Source organism: Maylandia zebra, linkage group LG8 (genome assembly GCF_041146795.1).
Source record: "Maylandia zebra isolate NMK-2024a linkage group LG8, Mzebra_GT3a, whole genome shotgun sequence".
In the NCBI taxonomy this organism is placed as follows: Eukaryota; Metazoa; Chordata; class Actinopteri; order Cichliformes; family Cichlidae; genus Maylandia; species Maylandia zebra.
Window position 1 is genome coordinate 27,165,244 of NC_135174.1, and position 22,727 is coordinate 27,187,970.

Consider the following 22,727-nt stretch of genomic DNA (forward strand, 5'->3'; position numbering starts at 1 on the left):
TGTATTGTCATGATGTCGGTGTAGCCCAGCTAGAAAAAAAGAGCAGTAGAAAGTAATTTTTGGGTGTATGATGTAAACGATTTAGTCATTTCTTTTTTTGGGTTAAAGGAAGAAGTGAACAAATCAGATGATTTGTTGCCTTTTCATTCCTGTTCATACAGTGCCATGTGCTCGGCATACTAATGTTACCGAAGCCGAATCGCTAGGAGTTGCAACGGAGTCTGCTGCAGCTTTTTTGGTTGTTCCGAATTTCACCCTGTTCAACGTCAGGTTTCTTGTTATCTGGTCAAAGGATGACTGGACAGACGAACGCAGTCTGAAGCAAACCTCCATCGAGGAGCAGTGATTCCACAGTTCCAGTTAAGTGGAACCCAAAAGTGGGTAGGATTTGCTGAGGTTTTATTGAAGGCAGAGCTTCGTTCCCATTGAAGCTTCCTTCACCGGCGTGTGGTAGGACAACAGTTAAACAAACTGAACAGCCCCAAACATCCATCAGTTATCCAACATTATTCATTCATACATTTGACTCAGAGAAAGCTGTATGCGCACACTTTTATTTAGTTTATTTTTAGGGGGGAACTATTTTGTATTTTATTGTTTCAAGTACATTTATTTGCAGCTGCTGTGTCAAATATAACAAGCTGTGCACTGTTTACCTTGGTGTGGTCCTTCCTTATTGATGCTTATACCTTGGGCTCCTGTCAGTCCTAGATTATCTGATACTGGCCTAGTGGGAATTTGGTCATTCTTGCTAATAAACCATAAGTAGGGTTACATCAGGTTTCTTTTGCTGTTTTATTTTGAACTGCTACAATTTTGTTAGTTACACTTGTATTAAGCCTTTCTATCACTCTATTAAGAAGTGTTTGATGTTCCACTTAATGAGATTTATCTAAACTGCTGTTATTAAACCAGTTGGTTTGCTTTGTAAAAAATTCCGCTCCATCTTTCTCAAAGTATGCATGAGTGTGGCTTCAATCCAGTACTGATGTACTGCTAATAAAATGCCACTTGATGGTGTGTGAATGTATTAGTTCTTTCAGAGTTTCATCATATTTGCATCCTTGCGTGCGTCAGCTGGGGTCAGATATTTGTTTGTTTTTCCCTTGCTTTGTCTGTTTATACATATTTTAATATGCCTGAACTAGTAAAAAAAGCTGTTTTCATATATTTTTGTGTGCGTCAGATGACTGGAGTACGACACTGAGCCTGCAATGCAGCCCTTTAAAACTGGATTTTACACCACCATCACCTTTTAAGCCATTTACAAGCTGCTGCACCATCCTGATTTATTGTAACTTGTTTTTAGTCAATGATGATTAGGCTTAGTTTGGTAAGTAGATAAGATTTGTTAAAAAGCTCTTAGATTTGTCATTAAGTGGTTATTTAAGCAAAGAAAAAAAGACTCTTAGTGGTCCAAAAATCTACTGAACTGATCTGGTAACTATGAGCCAATTTAATCAGAGAGAATTTTGGTAAATGTTTCCCATTTTCCCAAAATGTCCTTGTTAAATATTAACTGATAACTGTAGAAGTGTTTTGCAGATAATTCAAGATAAAAGCAGTAAGGCTGCTTACACCAGCCGATGCAGATGAACATCCACTTGCGGAGCTTGTCGGTGGAGTAGGTGAGGACGATGGCGGTGTGGAGGTAGCAGCCCTCTCCAAACATCCAAAAGAAGTTGGTGGAGTGGAAATAGTTGAAGGAGGCGGTTACAAGGCGACACCATATCTGCAAAATGAAAACAATTATCTGCATTTAAGCAGACTTAAATGTGTAGTTACTGAATTAAATTCAGCCAAGACAAACTGATAATACTTCTAAAAACTGCCATATCTACAAGCTGTTATCCATGGCTTCGTACTTGCTCTTGTTCTAGTCTTACTTTCACCTGACAAATTAAAGGCAAAAATGTAAATATTTCTACATTCTGAGAACAATTTCAACTAATCAAGCTTAAACTTATTATGGAAGACATACTTTTATACCTTAATGAATTAATTTGTTTCTTTTTTGTTATGTCCAACAAATAATTTAATTCAGTAAACAAAAATATTTCAATCTAACTGTAACATATAGACTTTATATCCATTATTTACATGGTCCAGCCTGGTTCTGCCAGAGGCTTCTTCCTGTTAAAAGGGAGTTTTTCCTTCCTGGTGTCACCAAGTGCTTGTTCACAGGGTCGTTTGATTGTTGTTGGTGGGGTTTTCTCTCTAATATCGTAGGACCTTTACCCGACAATATAACAGGTGACTGTTGTAGTGCTTGTTGTTGGTGATGTATCAGTGAGATTGGACTCAACTGAATTGAATAAAAAGAGTAAAAACATAATTTTCCTACACAGGCTGACACACAGAGGTCTACCGGCATTAGTTTCACACCTGGATTAATACATATGTTCTTCTTCCATCAGCAGGACTGTTTATGGGATTAAGTCAAACTAAGCTAGAGAGTTCTGGCGCTGAAGGAACATTTCACCCAATAAATATATTTGGCTCATCTCATTTTGTTTTTAAGGCATTAAAAATACTGTTAAAAATCTCCTTTACTTTAAAACCAAAGTTTAGGGGTTTTTTGTATTAAACCTCACATAAATGGGCTCATACCACGTTGCTCTCGTGCACCTCGGGGCTCATGGTCATTTGGACGATGAACCAGGTGGCGTTCCTCAGGATGAAGGCGGTTATGAGGTTCCAGTGGATGATGTTTCTCAGGCAGCGGATGCTCCTGTGAGAACAGAAGTAGGGAAAACTCAACTGCTGATGCTGCTTTTCCAACATTTCTCTTGTTGTTAGGTCACGAGCTTAATTTAATTCTGAGAAGAAAGATAAAAAAATATATATGTAGTTTAAAAGCAAACATGTGAAAGCTGGCAGGAAATATCTGATTTAATTATCTCCTCCTGCTGAGTTTGAGTCTATTTTTGACAGTTACAGTGTGACTCCAACATTACAAATTATAATATCGGAAACACAGAAAATGAAGCTGATAGATAAGAATAACGAGTTGATGTAGCCTCAAAAGGAACATTTCCCATCAATCCTCACTTATATAATAAGAAGTAAGACTTAATTCCCGCTCTACTCTTTTGTTTGTGTAATGCCCTGAAAGCCTGATGTTTTTTTTCTTTTTTTAAATGCGGTAAATAAATTCACTCGGGGATACAATTAAAATCTGCCCAAGTGCCTCAGAGCGGGCGCTTGAAAATAGAAACATACGACTGCACCGACTGAGCAAACCATCCTCGCTCGCTGCAGTGACGGCCACGTTCGCTGTCACCAGCTGACGGCATTATCAGCCGGCGAAGGCCGCTTCCTCTTCTGCCAAGCATGAGTGACGTGATTTATTTTTCAGCATGCATTAATTCTTAATAGGTGTCACTTTCACTGGCTTTGTGCTGACTGAGCAGATGCATGAGCAGCATTTTCCAGCAGCATTGTATTTACTTATTTATTATATTGCACGTTGTACAAATTGTATCATGTTTTTTATTTCTCTCTGAAGACGCTCTACCCCATTAGTAACATAGCAGGCTTCAAAAAGCTCGAACACCGTTTGGATTAATTACAATGTCATTTTAAATAAGGTTTTAAAAGCAGCCTTGAGATGATAAAAATCAAATAACTTTGTGTTTTTTAAATCCCGTTGTTCCACAAATGAGAAGATAATTTCCCCACATCATGTTATAATGTTGCCACCACGCCAGGAGCACAGCAAGCACCTCACTGCCCTCGGCATGCTGTCTGTGGGGGCAGTGTGGCCTGATGGGACCTAATTAAGAGAATGGCTACATGCTCCTGCAAACAAGTCTTTGTTAAAGGCACAGTAAATTTGTTTTTCTTTTCTTCTAATCTCACAAATTTTTAAAATGTTATTATTTTATATTACAATCTTACTTGATCTGGGTTTTTATTCATGTGATACTGAACATACAGGTCCAGAATCATACGACAACCGCAGACTCAAATTTGTAGCTTTGCATCTGTACGCCACCACAATAGATTTTAAATCAAACAACCAAGATGTGATTCAAGTTCTGTTTAGAAATTACTGCCATTTTTATACACAGTCCCATATTTTAGACAGTAATGGATCAGTCGGCTGATGAGCAGCTACATGTCTGAGTCTTGTTCCCGTTGTTATTTTGTAAGAAATTAAGCAGATGAATGAGCTCGAGTTGATTCCAAGTCTTGAACCAAGTAACTCTTAGTATGAAGGACAAAAAGGTTTCCATCATTAGCCTGAGATCACAAAATAAACCTATTAGAGACAGAGCAGAAACCTTAGGACCTGCCAAATCAACAAACCTGGTGCATTCTTAAAAATGAGGAACACCGAAAGGCCCGAAAGGCCACAGACGACACCTGAAGTGCATTTAGACAGAACTATTTGACTGAACTGAGGTTTACTGAGGTTTCAGAACAAGGTGCAAACCACTGGTTACACTGAAGATCAGGAAGGTCAGATTAGACTTTGAATGGAAAACATCTAGAAGAGCCTGAAGAGTTATGGAAAAATAAATATATAAATGAAACAAGGTGAAGAATGATGGGAAAAAATGAGAAGGTGTTTCTGGACTTTTAGGTTCTCCTTCATTAAGATTTCTTTGTTCTTAGCTTGATTATTACATTTATATGTATATATTTTAGCTAGTTTGATCTCTCAGTGTCTCCCTCCGTTCATTCAGTTTACTCGCATTCAGCTTTAATTTGCTAATCACATTCTCCCATGTATTGTCTCTGGTTTTACCTCCTGTCTGTTGTTTACCTTGATCATATTCAGCTGTGTTTAGTTTCCCTCCTGTTTCATGTGTATTTATAGCCTGTGTTTTTAGTTGTGTCACGCTGTGTTTCAGCCCTGTGAAGTTCCTAGGGTGTTCCCTGCTGGTTTCTTCTGTGTTTTTGGACGTCGGCCACAGTAAAGATTCACTTTTTGTTTTCTTCTAGTCTGACTCTGCAGTTTGCATTTAGGTCTCATCTCCATGCATTTCCCGACACGAGGAGAGAAACAGTTCCTAATCTGAAGCACACCACATCATGGAGGGCATCGTATGGGCGTGCACGGCTGCCAGCAGAACTGGGTCACTAGTATTTATTGATGATATGACTGCTGATAGAAGCAGTGGAATGAATTGTGAAGTACACAGGGCTGTACTCTCTGCTTAGATCAGACAACCCTTCACAGTGCAAATAGATCCAAAGCAAACTGCAAAAGCAACCCAAGGAAAAGAAATGGGACATTCTTCAACGGACACATCAGTTACCTGATCTCAGCCAAACAGAGCAGAAGGCACAGAGGGAAGAGAACCCACAAACAAGCAGCAACTGAAGGTAGCTGCAGGCAAAGCATCTCAAGGGAGGAAACAGCATTTTATCACAGGCTAGACTTCAGACAGTCAGACACTGCAAAGGATTCACATTCATGTTAGTTTGTCCAATTGATTTTGAGTATCTTAATATAAAACGCCAGTGACAGTGCTACTAATATGAAGTTATAACCAGTCAACACTACAAAGGAATTGGCTCCTTGACCAATCACAGTGTCCTCCTTTTCTGTTGACAGGAAATGGTCTCTAAAATCAGAGGGTGCCAGTTTGAGTTGCTATCATGGTAGCTGTCCTAACATGATTTTTTTAAAGCTTTGTTTAACGTTCTTTCTCCATTTATTGATAAAAGGATTAAATAAAACATTTATCGTACACATTTTTTGTCCCGGACATTATGTCATTGACGTTCTGTCGCTGATGTCGGCCCAATTTTCATTTTGGAACTACTTTTCCACCGAGGCTAGGCGTTGAGAAAAGATGGTCATCTCGCAGGTACTCAACGTCAAAATGTTTGCCGGGTAGTTTTCCCAAATCCTGCAAACAGGGGGAGAGACTGACAGACGACAAGAACATAACCCTCTTGGCAGATGTAATAATCCATTTGACACACCAGGAAAAATAAAGATTCTCCAGAGGAAATGATGTTCAGTCTTCTGCTGAAAATAGAAATGTGGTCTCAGCTCAGATGGTGCTGGATTTATGCTCAGCATGGCCACTGTGTTCCCAGTAATTCTGCTGCAGACACTGTTTGGTATGCAGGTAAGATCACGATGACATTTTAGAAGATTTGCTGACTTTGCCGCTGCTGTGCCCCTCTCTTAAATGAGGACAGTTTCGATTTCTGGCTTTCTCTGAGAGTTTCAGATATATTTGGAGCACAAAACTTAACTTTGCTTCTCAGCGTTCACAGTTCACAGTTTTGACAGTGTGAACAGTAAGAAGATGGATCCCTGGTAATCCAAGTGGCCCGGGTGGCCTATTTTTTTTTTTAACCTGAATTATTGCACAGTAAGCTTTTCACTGTAAGTATTATGCCATGTAGCACACTCACAGTCTGCAGTGAGGAGCTCCACTGCTGGGCTAAGATTCACTGCAGTCAGATCAACTCGAGGAGTCGGTGTTATAGATTTGTCCGCGCATGTAGGGAAAACGTGCGAATCCTGAGGTGCATTTCAATAAGAAACACCCGGTTTATGATGCTGTTACATGCGCCACCAGTGACAGCTATAACTCTTAGAAACCTGATACAACATTTAGGAGGCTGAATGAGTTCCACTTTCTGATTCTGGGTCAGTTTTGGATGAATAACTGAACTGAAATGACAGTTTTTACAGCTGAGTATTTATAGGCATCAACCAAAGTGGGGCAGCAGCTGCTCAGCAGGTAGAGCTGGATGTTCACTCGTCGCAGGGATGGTTATTTACTGACTCCTCTCAAATGGTCCTTGAGCAAGACGTGTCACGTTTGTTGAGACTCACATGAACACATGCTTTTTTTATATAAACAAGTCAACCGGCTAAAATCAGGGAGCTGAATGTTTTCTGTTGAAGAGGTGCCATATGCTGTGTGATAACAGGGGTTTTATTGCCAGGGATCAGTGCGTAAATGTGTCCAGGAAGGGGAGAAATGGAGGTGTTCTTTGTCACGTAAAAGGAAATGAAGTATGAGGAGGTACGACCTGCTGTAACTTCAGGATTTTGGCATCCAGCTGCTGCTTTCTGATGGAGAATCTGAAAGCCAACTTCTCTTCCTCCTGACTTTTATTGCTGGTGCAGGACTTTTACTTCTTTGCCTTTGAAACATTAACACAAATTACATTTTCTATTTGCTGTTAGGTGCAAAACACAATGACTGCTTTCCTGCAGGCCTTATTATTTATTTGTTTTCCAACTCACTCCCCGGTTTTTGCTCCAGATTAAAGAACATTATGATTACAGTATAGATCTCATAAGTCTTCACTTAATAGTTAAATTTAGGTCAGATGTTCACAATAAGCAGCAACTTCAAAGGCTGTAAAATGAAGGCAACATCAAAGTATGCAAACTGCAGTTCCTCTAATGGCCACTTGAGGCCTGCTCCAACGAGCACGTTTGCTCTTTAGTTGTGAATTATTAGGGAATGTGGTCGTTTCGACTGATAGGTCAATACCTCTGTACAACTTTACCACCTGATGGTACTACAGTGTATGAAATATTAAAATGACTGTATTTTTTTTTTACCATTTGCTCTTCATATTTTATCACATTTTTTCCAAATTAGGTGCAAAAGTGTGTTTTGTGCCACGAAATAATCCACTACAATGCTGCACTCGTCCATCTGCATAGCGATCAGCTGCACAACCTGATACTTGGATGTGCTGGTCAGCACCAAACATTTTAAAATGATGGCCAATTAAGCAGCGTTTCTTCCAATTTCCTGTCACTGCTTTGTCCCATTCATGCTGCTTGTTAAGTTTAAAGTTGGACAACCCACAGCTGCTGTTGACATTTCTGCTCGGAAAAACATCTTTAACTTCAGAAACACTCCTCAGTAACACTCGCCTCTTCCTATTTTCCAGTCACTGGAGCAGATATTTGAGAAACAGTGAGGTTATTGGACCTTTGTCTACAGAAACAACAGGAACAAATACTCCATCCACCTTAATCACAGTAACACCAACAGTACGCTCTGCAAGTTTGTAGCACAGGATAAATGATGGAAAGGAACGACTGAGTGTTTAGGAGGAAGATTACCCCAAATTTTTGCTACATGCTCTTAAAATTTTTAGACTTTGTTGTGTTTTGGCTTTTTTGTTTTGCTTGCTTTCATTTAAAATGGTTTGATTTGTGGTCTACTAAAGCTTGTGTAGCGTTACTTAAACTGCTTGTGTCTTTAATAAAAACGAGACCAGGCACTATCTGTTATCTGTTAAAGACAGAGGCCTTCGGGTGGTGGTGGTTAATTGAACACATTAATTGATACTTCTTCATGCTGCTGGCGTTCTTGTGTTAGGGTTCAAGGTGACAGACGACCTCATTTAAAACTGCAGTCAACTAATTATCCCAAGGTCCATTTGAGCGTACCTGAAGGCACCTCGCTTTCAGGTACACAGAAAAAGTGCATTCATTTTAATTGGATAGAAATATTCCATTCGTTCAGATTACTTAATGACTTCAGCCTGATCCTTGTTTGTCAGCTAAAAATAAACAAAACAAACAAACAAACAAACTGTGTATGTTTTAAGTGATTGGTGGAACTACTCAGGTAATCATAAGGCAGTAACTCAATGCATTTAGATAAGCAGACAGGGTCACGACGACCCGCTGAAGGCTAAGTTAAGCATCAGAACTGGGAATAACGGTTATTTAAGTGACCCTGAACATGGCACGGGCTGGTCTGAGCGTTCCATCATGCAACACTGCTGCAGCATTCAGATGGTAGCGTCAAAGCTTGAATTTGAATGTTGTTGGTGGTTTCTTGAACAGGACAATGGGTTTAATGTATTCAGACGGCCTCCACAATCACCAATCTCAGTGGAATGGATCATGGCTGGGCTGTGGTGGAACATGAGATTCTCATCATGGATTTGCAGCAACTGACAAAAGGGAGTCTAACCTGGTACGAACAAGGTTTAACTAATGACAAACGGATTGTTTCTCACTCACTATGTGTTAATAGACTCTCTGCATTGAATCATATCTGTTATTAATCTCTGTCTCTCTTCCACAGCATGTCTTTATCCTGTCTTCCTTCTCTCACCCCAACTGGTCGCAGCAGATGGCCCCGCCCCTCCCTGAGCCTGGTTCTGCCAGAGGTTTCTTCCTGTTAAAAGGGAGTTTTTCCTTCCCACTGTCGCCAAAGTGCTTGCTCATAGAGGGTCATATGATTGTTGGGTTTTTCTTTGTAGGTATTATTGTAGGGTCTACCTTACAATATAAAGAGCCTTGAGGTGACTGTTGCTGTGATTTGGTGCTGTATAAATAACATTGAATTGTACTGAATTGAAAATTGTTCTTAATAAATTAAATATGTAAAGTTCAGATAATCAGGCTCATCAGGTGCTCAGAGACCTCCTGGTTCTTCTGAAAGCTCTGGGCTCAGTAACATCTACTGGAAATTGAAAGGCAGCATTATGTAAATCCTCATTTCGGGACACACAGTTTCCTGTTTGCTGTTTTTAAATTGGGATCAGTCATGAATAATGTGCAGCCTTGTTAAATGGGGCCTTATTATGCTGCAGCTTGCGTCCTGTGCTGTCCCGCTGATCTATATCTCAGCTGTGCTCTGAGATTAGTCTTTCTTAATGTGTATATTTATTCCACGGATTATGTTGCTTATTGACTCCTGTGTTGTAAAAGTTCAGCTAGGGATGGGCACTGCAGATGCTGTGGTGTGTAGCATAGTTCATGCCACATACTTGTCCCCATTAAGCAGAATAAGTAAAATTCCTTCTTTTGTCTTACCAACAGCTCAAAATCCAAAGATAATCATTTATTAACAGACATTAGTAATCAAACAGTTTACTGTGTGGATTATTACACTACACTACCCATGGCTTTCACTTAGGACTGAACAAATTCCAGAAGTCTAAAATGTCAAACAAAGCCAAATCAAATTCAGGCACTCATGGAGGGTAATGCACAGGGAGCATAACCAAACATAACAGACACTTTTGAGGAAGCCTGAAGTGGAAGATGGGATAATCAAAGAGGGCTGATTAGGGAAGGACCAGCAGGAGGGTAATGAGACAAGTGAAGAGAATGACAGGGACTAGAAGGACAGAGCATATTTCTCCCATGCTGGCTCCTCTTCATTGGCTCCCTGTTAGATTAAGAAGCTAATTTAACTCACATACAAGGTTTCAATCAGGCCCCATCTTATCTTAATGACCTCAAAGCACCACATGACAACAATAAAGCACTTTAAAGTGCTGGTTTACTTCTGGTTCTTTGGAGCCTCCAGATTTCAGGCCCCTCTTCTCTGGAACCAGCTCCCAGTTTGGATTCAGGAGACAAACACCCTGTCTTCTTTTGACATTGGGCTTAAAACCTTCCTTTTTGATAAAGCATATAGTCAGGGCTGGATCAGGTGTCCCTGAATCCTCCCTTAGTTATGTTGCTGCTGGCTGTGTTTATACAGCTCCCTGCATTTAATCATCAGGGATTATTAATCTCTGGCTCTTTTTCACAGCGTGTCTTTGGTCCGCTCTTTCGGTTGTGCACATGGCCGCCCTTCCCTGAGGTTGGTTCTGCCTAAGATTCCTTCCTGTTAAAAGAGATTTTTTCCTACCCACTGTCGCCGAGTGCCTGCTCATAGGGGGCTGTCTGATTGTTGTTGTTTTCTCTCTAATCTTGATGGGTCCTTACCTTACAATATAAAGCGCCTTGAAGCGACTGTTACTGATATTTGAGGATTTATAAATAAAACTGATGGGAGACAAACAGGAAGCAGAAATAAAAACTAGAGATGGACCGATCCGATATTACGTATCGGTATCGGTCCGATACTGACCTAAATTACTGGATCGGATATCGGAGAAAAATAAAAAAATGTAATCCGATCCATTAAATATCACGAAAGCACCTCACAAAATTTGCAACACGCCGTAACTCGCCTCAGAACGTTAGCACGTCGGAGCAGTATGCATCACGTGATAGAGCGGCTGTGGCATGCGGGACCTGTCGGTGGTCTGGATAGCATGTGGAGCTTCGCTAGCAACCCGGCATTTCATCTCCGACAAAGTTATCCCCGAGAGAAGTAAAGCAAGTGTGTAAGTCCATCTCTGAATGTTTGTAAAGCATTCCTGCATTAAGCTTAACGAGCGACTGCCTCTCGCTCTCCGGCTGCTACTTCAATCATGAAACTGCTTAATGATCAGCTGATCGGCTTTTCTGTCGCGAGTCCATCTCTCTGGTTTGTTTTTGGCCCACTTTGCACCAGAAAGAGGAAACTAGCGGCTGAACAACAGCAGCACGTTTAAGCTTGATAAGCTGTTGTTAGAATGTATTTAATATTTCTTTCTACACCAGGATTTTTTTCTACGTAGCTGACGCTGGTAACTGTGCAGGGGCGGATCTAGCAAAGTTTAGCCAGGGGGGCCGATAGGGCATGAACAGGGAAAAGGGGGCACAAAGACATACTTTTCATTCTTATTCTCATTTAAAATGTCTCGCTTTTAATTATTTAATATTTATCTGAATCTTACACCCAAAGTTTTAATCTGATGTAAAATGTATAGAAGTCCATTACTGCATATAGTAACTGTTAAGTCTAATATACCCTAGTAAGCTATAGTACTTTTTCCTTTGGGAAGGTACCATCTGTGCAGTCTGCAATTTTGTTGAAGAAAGCTGTTGAATCTATTTAATATTTCTTGAAAAATAATTGATTTCTGTGCATTTTTTTCACACTGCATCAAATTAAGATTGATTACGTCGATTAAGCATCATGAGGTGGAGCGTGAGGGGTGGTTCCCTATTTTTTATTTATTTATTTTTGTTGTTGCTGGGAGTTGGAACCCTATTAGTTAGGTTGCTTAATATTTATGCTAAGTACTCTTTAAAATACCAGAATAGGGAGGATGGTGTAGGTTTAAGTTTATTAGATTGATCAGTATTGCTGAACTATGAAATATTTTTTTTTGCATACAGGTATAACAGAATAGCTTTAGTGTAGTTGTTGTTTTAAACTTGAGTATGAACTTATACAAAATGCAGCAAGATATTAAAAAAAACAGTTTTATTGATTAAAACACACTATATCGGATTCATATCGGTATCGGCAGATATCCAAATTTATGATATCGGTATCGGTATCGGACATAAAAAAGTGGTATCGTGCCATCTCTAATAAAAACCCTATCAAAGTAAAACAAGAAGTAACCGAAGGTGAATGAAACAGACCTGGGTACTAACACTTAACAAGTGTGAGATAAGAAAACGGCCCAAAACAAACTGAACATGGGGACAGAGATGAAGGAATCCTGGAGGACAAACAGAGACAGCGAGAAATTAAACCAACACATGAACTGAAATACATGATCCAAAACTGAGACTGATCGCTAGAATAACCATCAAAACCTGGTGATGTCACAGGAAATGAAGCCTAAGATCAACTAAAAGAGAAAAAATCCAAACAATAATCTAAATTTCAAACCGTTGGGAATAAAAGTAAAAACTCAGCAGAAGCTCGAATTCATAACCAGCACAAACCCGAGGAATGTGCTATTCTGATAAATAACAGGAGATTATGAATGCAGCTCTTGGAAACAGTCAGAACTTATTAAACTTCATGTCCACGGCATAAATCTGCATTATTGTTAGATTAAGCGGGAGACTCGTGAGCTTCTGTGGAAAGAATCCCTTCAAACTGTCTTTTATAGTAAGATTATCAGGAAATACGCCAAACTGCTCATTGCACTATTTTATAATGAACATTACGCCTCGCTCTACCCTGCGCTCCTCTCCTTCCTTCCAGATCCACACCAGTGCACAGGAGCCTCGGCGTTTCCCTCCATCAAACAGCTTTCCTTTAAATGGTTCTCAATTTCTTTACAAAGTCAAGAAGGTAAGTAATAAATGCCAAACTCCTTCTCCTGCCATTTTTAGCTGCCTGACACTTCTTCCTCCCCCACTCTCTATTCATGCCACTGTGGCCCACAAACACAGGTTGTGCATAAATGCTATCCTGTAGAGCTTCTACTTATTATGTCTCTCTGTGCCCTTTCACGCTTTTCTCACTCCCCGGGGGTGTCTCGGCGATCGATAACAGCCCCGGCTGTCGAGGGTGCTAAGACCTTTCTCTCGTTAATGCACGGCTTATTTCGGTTTGCCAGAGAAACCCTTTTCCGCCTCCACCGATTGTCCCGGCAGGCCTCCGTGAGACTGTTTTCTCCCGGTTTTGAGATGGGTCTATTATTCCCAATTGTGGGGTGAAATGTGCCCTAGTTTTTGCGGGCGTCTAAACCCTTTTTACATCTGCGGGATTGAGATAGGGGAGGTTTCATCCCATGACCAAATGGGTTTTTGAATAAGAACCAGAGACGCTTTGAACCTACTGGGATCTGGAAAATACTGACGTCTCTGTCACATCGGGGATTATCAGTGGACTGGTGGCAGCGAGACCAACACTTACCTCAAACACAAGAAGAGGAAGAAGGCTATGAGCAGCGCCACCATGGAGATGCAGTGACCCAGGAAGTTTATGATCACGGCTATTTGGTAGTGCATCTTGCTTTTTTTCTGCAGAAGAAGAAGAGAAACACTGGATGAGTCTTTTGATTCACAGAAATAGTTCTTATTTTCTTCTCTCTGGATAAGACAGGACACTTCAAAGGGTGACAAATCCTCTTTTATTTTTTCGATTTTTGACGGATGACTCCCGCTGTGATTTTAAACAGGAGTGGGTGTTAGCATTCCCAACAGGGCTGTCAAGGCTCAATTTAAATCTGAATGCAAAGCTGTTCATAATTAATTGTTAAACTGTCTATTTCTGGCAATAATCGAACCCCAAAAATAATGGTAAATATTCAAATATGGAATAATATCTCTAAATATCCTACAGCTGTGGATGGATTTAGACAAAAATGAGTCTAAACGAACACAAACATGTAACAGGTCTCACTGTGTTACCGCAGCAAAAATGCCACAAAAAATGAACAAAACTGCAAAGTTTATTATGCTGTTTGCATTTTTTCTTTGTGGCCTTTTTGTGCAGATATTTGTGCAGCTTTTTCTTGTCATTTTGTGTCTATAACTTTGTGGTACGTTTGCATCTTTTTGAAGTGGTTTTGTATCGATTTTGCATCTCTTTATGGCTTTTCTTTTTCACATTTCTTAAACAAACTTTTTTATGTTTGTGAGTTTTTTTGTGCAAGTTTTGCAAATCATTGTGAATTCTTGGACTCTCTTCAGCCTTTGTGCAATAACTCTTTTTTCCTATCATTTTCGTTATTGTTGTTTTGTCTCTTTTGTCTGTTTTCTGTTCATTTGCAGTCATTTTTGATCATTTTGTGGTACTTGTGGAGTATTTTTATGTAACTTTTGGATCTCTTTGTGGAAGGTTTACTCATCACTCTCAGCCCATATTTCACAACATTTGAGAATCCTTCTGCAGTCTTTCTAGTTTTCTTTGAAATTGTGCTTTTCCAATCTTAGGCACTTTGTTTGGTGGTACTTTTGTGCCAGTTTCCAATTACTTACTAAGTACTGTACATTTAGTTTTTCTTCTTCTAAAATCTTATTTTTTGATCTTGTTTTTGTCACTTTTGGCTTTTTTTGGTGTCTTTGTGGAAGTTTATAGCTGCCCTTCAGTATGTTGTTGGGTCGGTTTCCCCTTTATATTCATTTTGCTTGGCTTTTTAGAAATTTATCTATTTGTTGCTGCTTTATGTATTTTTAAATTGCGACTATTTATGTTTGTGTCTCTCATATCATTTTGAATAACCTTAAAATAATTTTACATTTCTTTGCTGACATCTTTTTGGTCTGTTTGTGTGCTCATGTGGATTATTTAACACATCCTTGTGATACTTTAGCATAGTTTTGTCTAAATTTTCTTTTATTTTCTGCTTGTTTTTGTGTCTCTGTGTAGTTCTTTAGACCTTTATTCTTTTGGTGTCTTTTGCAGTCATTTTGTGTCATCCCTAATCTTGTGTGTCCATCTTCTGGCACTCTGGCTCATACAGTTGCATTCAATTTATGTAATTTCAGGGTACTTGTGTGTCTCTTAGTGGAAGTGTTACACATCTTTGGTGCCATTTTGGGGGGAGTTTTGAATTGCTTTTGCATTTAGTAAATGTTATTTGCTGTTCCGAGTCTCTCCGTGGTATTATTTTCACTTCACAGTCATTTTGTGGATTTCTTTGGTGTGTTTGTGTCTCTCAGCAGTTCATTTTATCCACATTTGTGTTCATTTGGTGCCTCTCTGGCACCGGTGATCTCACTGTGGCTTTATTATTTTACACCTCTCCTTTTGGCATTTCTGCATCTCTTTGTTGTTCTGTTGTTGCTGTTTTATGTCTCCTCAGCAGTGATTGTGCATATACTTTCTGGAGCCAACTTTCCAACAGGAGATGTAAACAGAGGATGTGGTCCAGGGGCTAGTAATCCCTGAGCCTTGCAGGAGGGCCAACCAGATTTCATGGGGGCTTGTGCCGCCCCACTGGATCCACTCCTGGTTAGGAAACAGGAATACTGGGAAGCATTTGATTTTGCACACGCTCACATATGGAGAATCCACATGAGGCCTTGTGATAAGATTTCATGCAAACACAGACCCATCTTCCTGCAAATCGGTGCCTAAGCCCACTGTCTGTGCCTCAGAAATCCATTGTGATCAGATTTCCCCCACTCTACCAACAGTAATCTGTGCTGTAAGTGGATTTATGTAACCTACTGGTGTCTACGCCGAGATTAAGCGTGGGCATGTTTAATCCCTGCCTCATCCACACTGAAAAACGTCATGCGTCCCATTCACTATATTTTAGTCCAACAGCTCTAATCTTCAACTTCTAAATCTGTACTGGACAAATGTTGTTGTGACTAAAAGCGCCAGCCAGCCATCTCTCTGCTGCTTTACTGGAAATTGCTCTATTGTTTTTTGTAAGATGTTTTTCTGATAGATCCTTGGAGGGATATTTCTAGGACTGGGTGACAAGACTCATGATCCATGCGAAGAAGTCATATGAGTTCTTTTTCTGAGCGCCCACCTCTGCGGTTAAAAGTTGGCATATTTTAAGGAACAAATAAGAATTGTTTGGGAAAGCTCGAGGCTCTGGTCGCTCATGAGACAGAGACATTTAAAAGACAAATGGCTCTACTGATGCCATTTATCACACTATCAAAAGGGTTTCCTTTATCCACACTGAAAAAACGGATTCTTTGCCCTCGTGAACATGAAGCAATAATTTTGAGTAAAATGCAGATGAACTTTATAAAAAAGAAGTTTTTTTAATAATTAAGGAAAATAAGTTGGTTTAAACTAACTGTATACAAGTCAAGTAAATTTCATTTGACCAAATTCCATCAAATTTAACATTTAACATTATATTTATGCAAAGAAAGTACATGGAAAAGTCAGTTTTTTGGGATAAATATTTTTTGAGTGAGTGACATATTTTATTTCTATTTGAAGGTTTTTTAAAAATCATTTTTATGCAAAAAGGAATTAAAATAAATTCATCCAACGAGATTAATTTTTTAAAACATATTTTAGGTACTTGTGGCTGATGGCTGGTTGCTAGCAGACCTTCCAGGCTTCGGCTGCCTCGGTGTCTCTCTAATATTATTCAGCACCTTGTCATAGGTCTAAGTCAAAAGGACCGTACGCTCTTATTGGCAGTCGCTTCAATAAACCTGTCTTGAAGTTGAGGCTTTGTGTTGCCGGCGGTTACTTCACTCATTGTCACATGGATTTAATATTTTATCTGGCCGCCACATATCGGGTCCTTTATGAAGAGAAATGTTCTTTGTGCCAATAAAACTAGAAAAACTAAAAACTAGTTTCACTCATTTTCACTGCAGTCAAAGTTACACCATGAATGCCTTTGTTAGTCATTAGTTATCTCATTAGTACACACGACTACAGTCCACACACTGTGTCCTCACTACAGATCGAACCCTGCTACATTTTTTCAGTCAGATTTCTACCTTTAAACAGAAGCTGTTCATTCTCACAGATTAAACCAGGTTACAGAACTGCTGTTTCTTTGTGTGCAGCTGTTAAACAGAGTCTGAAACAATGCCATTTAAACTGAGTTACCGATTACTTCCTTTGGTAAATCTCAGTAGATATAAGGCAACAAATCCTTCATTTGTGAAGTTTAATACATTCAGCCTCATCAGATCCTAAGAAACTAAACACGGGGCAAAGATTGTGACTGTGTGGGACACTTAGGCTGAAATGCACTCCTGAGTATTTCTTTTTTAATATTCTCAAAAATGAGATTTCAGCTGCTGTTCAGTCTGTTAAGGTTTATTAGCACACCTGTTTGACTCGCGTGTTTGTTTATATAAACTAGATCCAGTCAAAATGCCGGACACTGTCTCAGTATGTGGGACAGGCGGACAAAAAGTGCAGCGATTTTGTTCCAGTTTTATTTGTATAGCTCAGTATCACATGTAAAGGCTCACAGGACTTCCAAGGGCATAAAAACATACTAAAAGCAGAACAAAATAACCAAAAATTAAGTGTCGTGAAATGCAAAAGAGCACCCAGATGCAAGAAAAAGTCAAATAAAAGTGAGCCTTTCAGTGGCTAAACTACACAAAGTCCAAAGACCTGGGGCCCGTTCTTCGTACGTCGCTTACTACATCCAAGATCAAATGACACATCCAAGATCAAATCATCGCGCTAACTCTGAGCTCGCTATTCCGGTTCCCCGAACACACCTGTTGTTGACGATTAGTATAGCTGGATGAAGTAATGTGAGATCACTGGGTGGCCCAACAGGGGCTACGCATCGATAGTAGAAACATTGATCGGCAACCCTTTGATTGGTCGGCGAAAGCGCTCGGTATTCTTCGGCAGCAGAGCAAGAACTCTTGAGTGAGGGATTTTAGGAGTTTCAGAGTCTAATTAAAACGCAAGGGAACACTGCAAAGGCTGCAAAAGCAAGGAGAGAGGGCTGGCAGAAAGTTGCTGACAAATCAAACTCGTAAGTAATTTAATAATAACAATAATAATGGAGTGGATTGATGTAGCGCTTTTCAAGGCACACAAAGCGCTTTACAATGCCACTATTCATTCACTCTCACATTCACACACTGGTAGCTGTCACAGCTGCCCTGGGGCAGACTGACAGAAGCCAGGCTGCCATATCGCGCCATCGGCCCCTCTGGCCAACACCAGTAGGTGGTAGGGTAGATTTATCATATCACACTATATTATCCAATATTATATTACATTATATTATATTACATTATGTTATATTATATCCCCTTTCACATTAGAGCCACAACAGGACCCACTAGAACATGGGAACAAGTAAAAGTGAAATATAAGAATATTCTACAGAATGGTAATATTGATCACTTATATTGCTTTTCGTCTCTTGGAAAGAGACCCTGGAATAATCTGTTTGTTTGTTTATAACAGCAACCAAGAAAAGGGCAGAGCAAAAAAAGACAGGTGGTGGTCCTGCACCCCCTCGTCAACAAGTTGGTTAAGTAAATAATACCCTCACGGGAAAATCGATATCTCTCTATGAGCACACTGTCGCGCTGAGCTAAAGGATCCTGTCTGTCCCGCAATATACGCTGAATTCTGAGGACTCTCCTTATCAATCTTGCACCTTCCGCAATGGGTGGCTCGCGTATACGGACAGGACATGGCTGCGACAGGCTTCCCAAATCCACCTTCGCTTTTATAGCCGTGGTCTCCCATCTTGATTACACGAAGTAAATTGCAATTACTACTCTGAAATCTGAATTACATCTGTAATAATCACATACATGTAATAGAATGTTAATAGTACATTTCCCTTTTTTAGGAAATGACCTGTATGTATCTGTGTGAAATCAATAAAAGGATCAAGTGCTGCATTATCTTTAGTTACAGTGATGTTATTTATTTATGGTACAACAGTGGTAAAATATCGCTGTTGCTTTCGTATACATGAAGCAGAAATACCTGAGTGGCCGCGATCTAATCCTGTTTACATAAAGTAAACCTGCTCCCGAGCAGGTTTACGCTTACGGCTCTGTTGCTATGACAGCAAGTCCCGGATGGGCTTCGAAGAACCGAACGATCCAGGATCACGCGAAATCGTCAACAGTCAAATCCGGCTAACTTACTTAGCGAGGTACGAAGAACGGGCCCCAGGAAACCTGGAAATCAAAGCCTCCAAACAAAAGCAGCTGAAAATGTGAAACAAAGAGAAATCAAAAAGCAAGCGAGGCTACGAGAAAACAGGAGGCTGTGAGGAGACGACTCAGAGCTGTGGGGTGTACTGCAAAGCTAGATTTTTGTCTTTATTTTTGGTGTGATAGATCACTACAGTAAAAGTTCAACATGTCCACATCTGTGTGATTAGCCTGTGGGACTCAGAGTAACCTTTGATATTTAAATGGATCCAGTTTACTAAAGTCTAATGTGCAGCTGTCAGGTTAAAAATAAACAGCAGCCCCGAGAGCGCTCCAAGAGGGAAAAGAAAAAATATAAGATTTTGATGTTTTACTTTTCCTCTGATAATGCCTCTGACTAAAGTAGGCACCAGTCTATTTTGTGTGTGAAATGATGAATACGAGTGAAATAATGTGCAATCATGTGTAAAATCCCCCCTTTTATGCGAGCGCTCACATTAAAATGCTCACGGTGGAAGAAAACAAATGCAGCAATAATAGAAGCAGAAAAAACCTGATACGATATTGATGATGAAAACGAGCATGTGCTCTGTGTCTACCTGATTACGAACTGTGGCTGAATCAGTTAGAGTGCCTGCACAGCGCAGCAGTGCTATGAAAAGCGTCACTGCGTGCTCTAATTACAGAATGCAATGCAATTAGGAATCATTACTAATTAAAAACACCAGTTAAAATCCAAGATATGTCAAAAATCCCTCCTTCACAGCAGGATGTCGTGCGCACCGGTTAAAGGACTGTAGACTTTTTGTTTCCCATCGTTTAAAGGGAACATTTTAAAGGTCACATGACAGAAGGAATAATGAGTAATTACCGACAGGAGCGGTTAGCGGCAAGAAAAGAGTATGTGTGGAATTTTCTGCTTTAATTATTCATAAAATGTGATCTGATCTTTATCCAAATCACAAGTAAAGACACACACACACAATTTTTGAGCATGACATTAAACATTCACAAATCTGGTGTAAAAAAAGTTGTTGAATCCTTGGATTAAATATCTTAATTTAATAACTCTGGCATCAGTTATCTCTGACAAGTGTTGCCAGTAGACCTGCACAATGTCCTGGACGAGTTTTGGACCACTTGTCCTCAGAGAACCGCTTCAGCTCAGCCAGATTCTCAGGATGTGAGCAGCACTTTGAGGTCAGCTCATGGTATTGCTGTTGTGTTAAAGGATGATTTTGGATTATATAAGCCTATTGTGGCTTTTTGTGTACTGCCAACTTCGCACTTTCCACCTCCTTTTCAGGGAAATGACGAGGTCACAAAAAGCAAGCGTGCTAAGCACGCCGGACATCACTAATGCAGCTAATGCAACGTGTCAAATATCTGCATTTCGCTTTGGGTGCAGAGGATGTTTAAAATGATTCGTGCAAAGATCACTTTTAGGAAAGCTGCAAGGAGCTTTGCACTAATCAGAGTGTTATAAACAGATTTGTGTGATGGATCGTTTCCCCCTAAACAAAGTTTGAGAGTGCCAAGTTAGCATGACCCACAGAGACACAGCAGAAGCATCAGTGGGATGTACAGCCTTGGTTTGGTCTGGACTGCTCCAAAAGTTGGATTTTCTTTGGTAATTTTGGAGTCAGTGTAGAGTTGGGCAGTCAACTCCACACTGGTGATCCAACCATGTGATCGCTAATTACGGATGGTGTCAACACCAGGTGGAGCAGGGAATGGAGAGAATGCAAACAGTGTGATTCAAACACAACTACACTACAACAGTGCACTACATAGCCAGCTCAGCATAGCCAGGTTTTCTTTGAATTAGCTGGTTGAATAAATCCTAAATCCACAATCAGGCTCTTCAAGAGACACTGGATACATAATTTCAATGTGCTACAAAAAATGGGTCGATTTATAAGAAAGCTATAAAAAAGGCAAAAATATAATGTTGGTACTGCAAATAAAGCCAAAAAGTAATCCTGGCAAAAAAAAAATCTACTCAAATGTTCAGTATGTTCAGGTTTGACTCTGATGAAGGCGATGTGAAAATCATTTCAGTTTAAATTAATGTTACCAGTGACAGAGAGACAAATTACTGACTGTCAGTTTTCATTTTTCTAATCTGTGTTCTATTAACTACATTTCCAGCAGGATAAAACAGAGTTAGCAACAGATTAGCAACAACCACAGAAACATTTATGCATTTTCTGCATCCCCACTGAATAAAAGTCATAACTAGAGTGGGGCAAATCAATTTTAATATAAATCTAATAATATTGTAAAATAATTAAAAGCATTAAAGGTAAAACAAACTACAAATCTCTAAACTATTGGCAATAACTAACAGTCCCCAAGATCATCATCCACATTGACATTAAGTAGATGTGTCCAGCGGTGTCATTGTTGAGAACCTGGACACTGTGTTTCAAAACAATTTGTTAAAATTTGCAAATGAATTTCACCCTCCATGAATCAGCCAAAATCCTGGTGCCACCACCGCCGTGCTTCACCATGTACATGACGAGTTCACGATGTATGAAGGACCTTCTTACACTGCGTCACGGTGCTGCGTTCTCCCCATAGAGCTCATCTCTAGCTGCACTAGCCCACATAACATCTCCCCAGGCAGCAGCGTGATAGAAGTGTTCAGACTCCAGCAGGCAGTTGTGATATTTATGTCTACAGTCACCTCATGTTAACCAGGTCCTGTGAATCATTTAAGGCTTTAGTAACTTTTAAAGTCAACTTCTATGAAGAGTAACTGCTGGACTAAATCTCTAACGGTACTTTTTGGGTTTATGCAAATCTCCTCAGAGCTCTTTTTTCAAGAAGATGCGTCAGACTGAAAAGCCCTGAGTATTTTTACAAATCAGAGGAAGCTTTAAACCACACCTCCAACGTGCTTTCATTTATCTGACTGCGGTTTGTTGACTCCAGTTAGCTTTTGTTAAAGCTGTCATCCTCGGGCTCCACGCACTATTCAATGATGCGTTCAGTGTGAATGAGCAAAATACAAAGATCTCTTCCAAAGGTCTAACCGCATATAACCAAAGAGTGCATTGATTTCTACTGCATGCAGTGTATGGACATTTGTGTATAGATATAAAAAACGTGCGTGAATCAGTTCTGCAACAGGCACTTCTGTAGAGCAGGCTAACACTTCTAGGTATAAATCAAGAAAATGGGAGGTTTTTCAAATGGATACGAGAGAACCGAGTTGAGCCTGAAAGGAGAGGAGGGGGTGGATGGCAAGAAGATAATATAAGACCCACCCACCACCACCAGTAGCCTCGGGTCTCACAAAATGTGTGGGCCATAAAACCAAACCTGACTCACTCTCCTTATAAGAAACAACAAAGACACTTATATTTGAGAAAATAACCTCGAGGAAGACCCAAAAGGAAATGAGGATTCTTCTTTTCCTCAAACAAACTTTCTAATAAGCCTTTGATCCACTCAGTTTCTTCTCCCAGTGGAACCGCTGAATATCCGGTTCAATACAGCCTGAACTTTAAAGGGAAGCTACTTCACGTCCCCCCTCTCTCCTCTGATGTCAATCACAGCGCTGCTGATACCTGGTGGAAGAAAAACTGAGACACATATTTGTAAAAGG

At 40.0% G+C, this 22,727-nt stretch overlaps 1 protein-coding gene across 1 annotated transcript in view; it reads right to left on the minus strand.

The window, feature by feature from the left end:
* The window catches only part of LOC101467831 (corticotropin-releasing factor receptor 1), a 97,414-nt gene that overhangs the window by 25,520 nt on the left and 49,167 nt on the right, over window positions 1–22,727 (minus strand). The window contains exons 6-8 of the mRNA XM_014410645.3: window positions 13,443–13,549; window positions 2,611–2,731; window positions 1,579–1,732 (exon numbers count right to left, since the gene is read on the minus strand). Of these exons, the coding sequence (XP_014266131.1) occupies window positions 1,579–1,732; window positions 2,611–2,731; window positions 13,443–13,549 (382 nt within the window). The remainder of the gene's footprint in view (window positions 1–1,578; window positions 1,733–2,610; window positions 2,732–13,442; window positions 13,550–22,727) is intronic.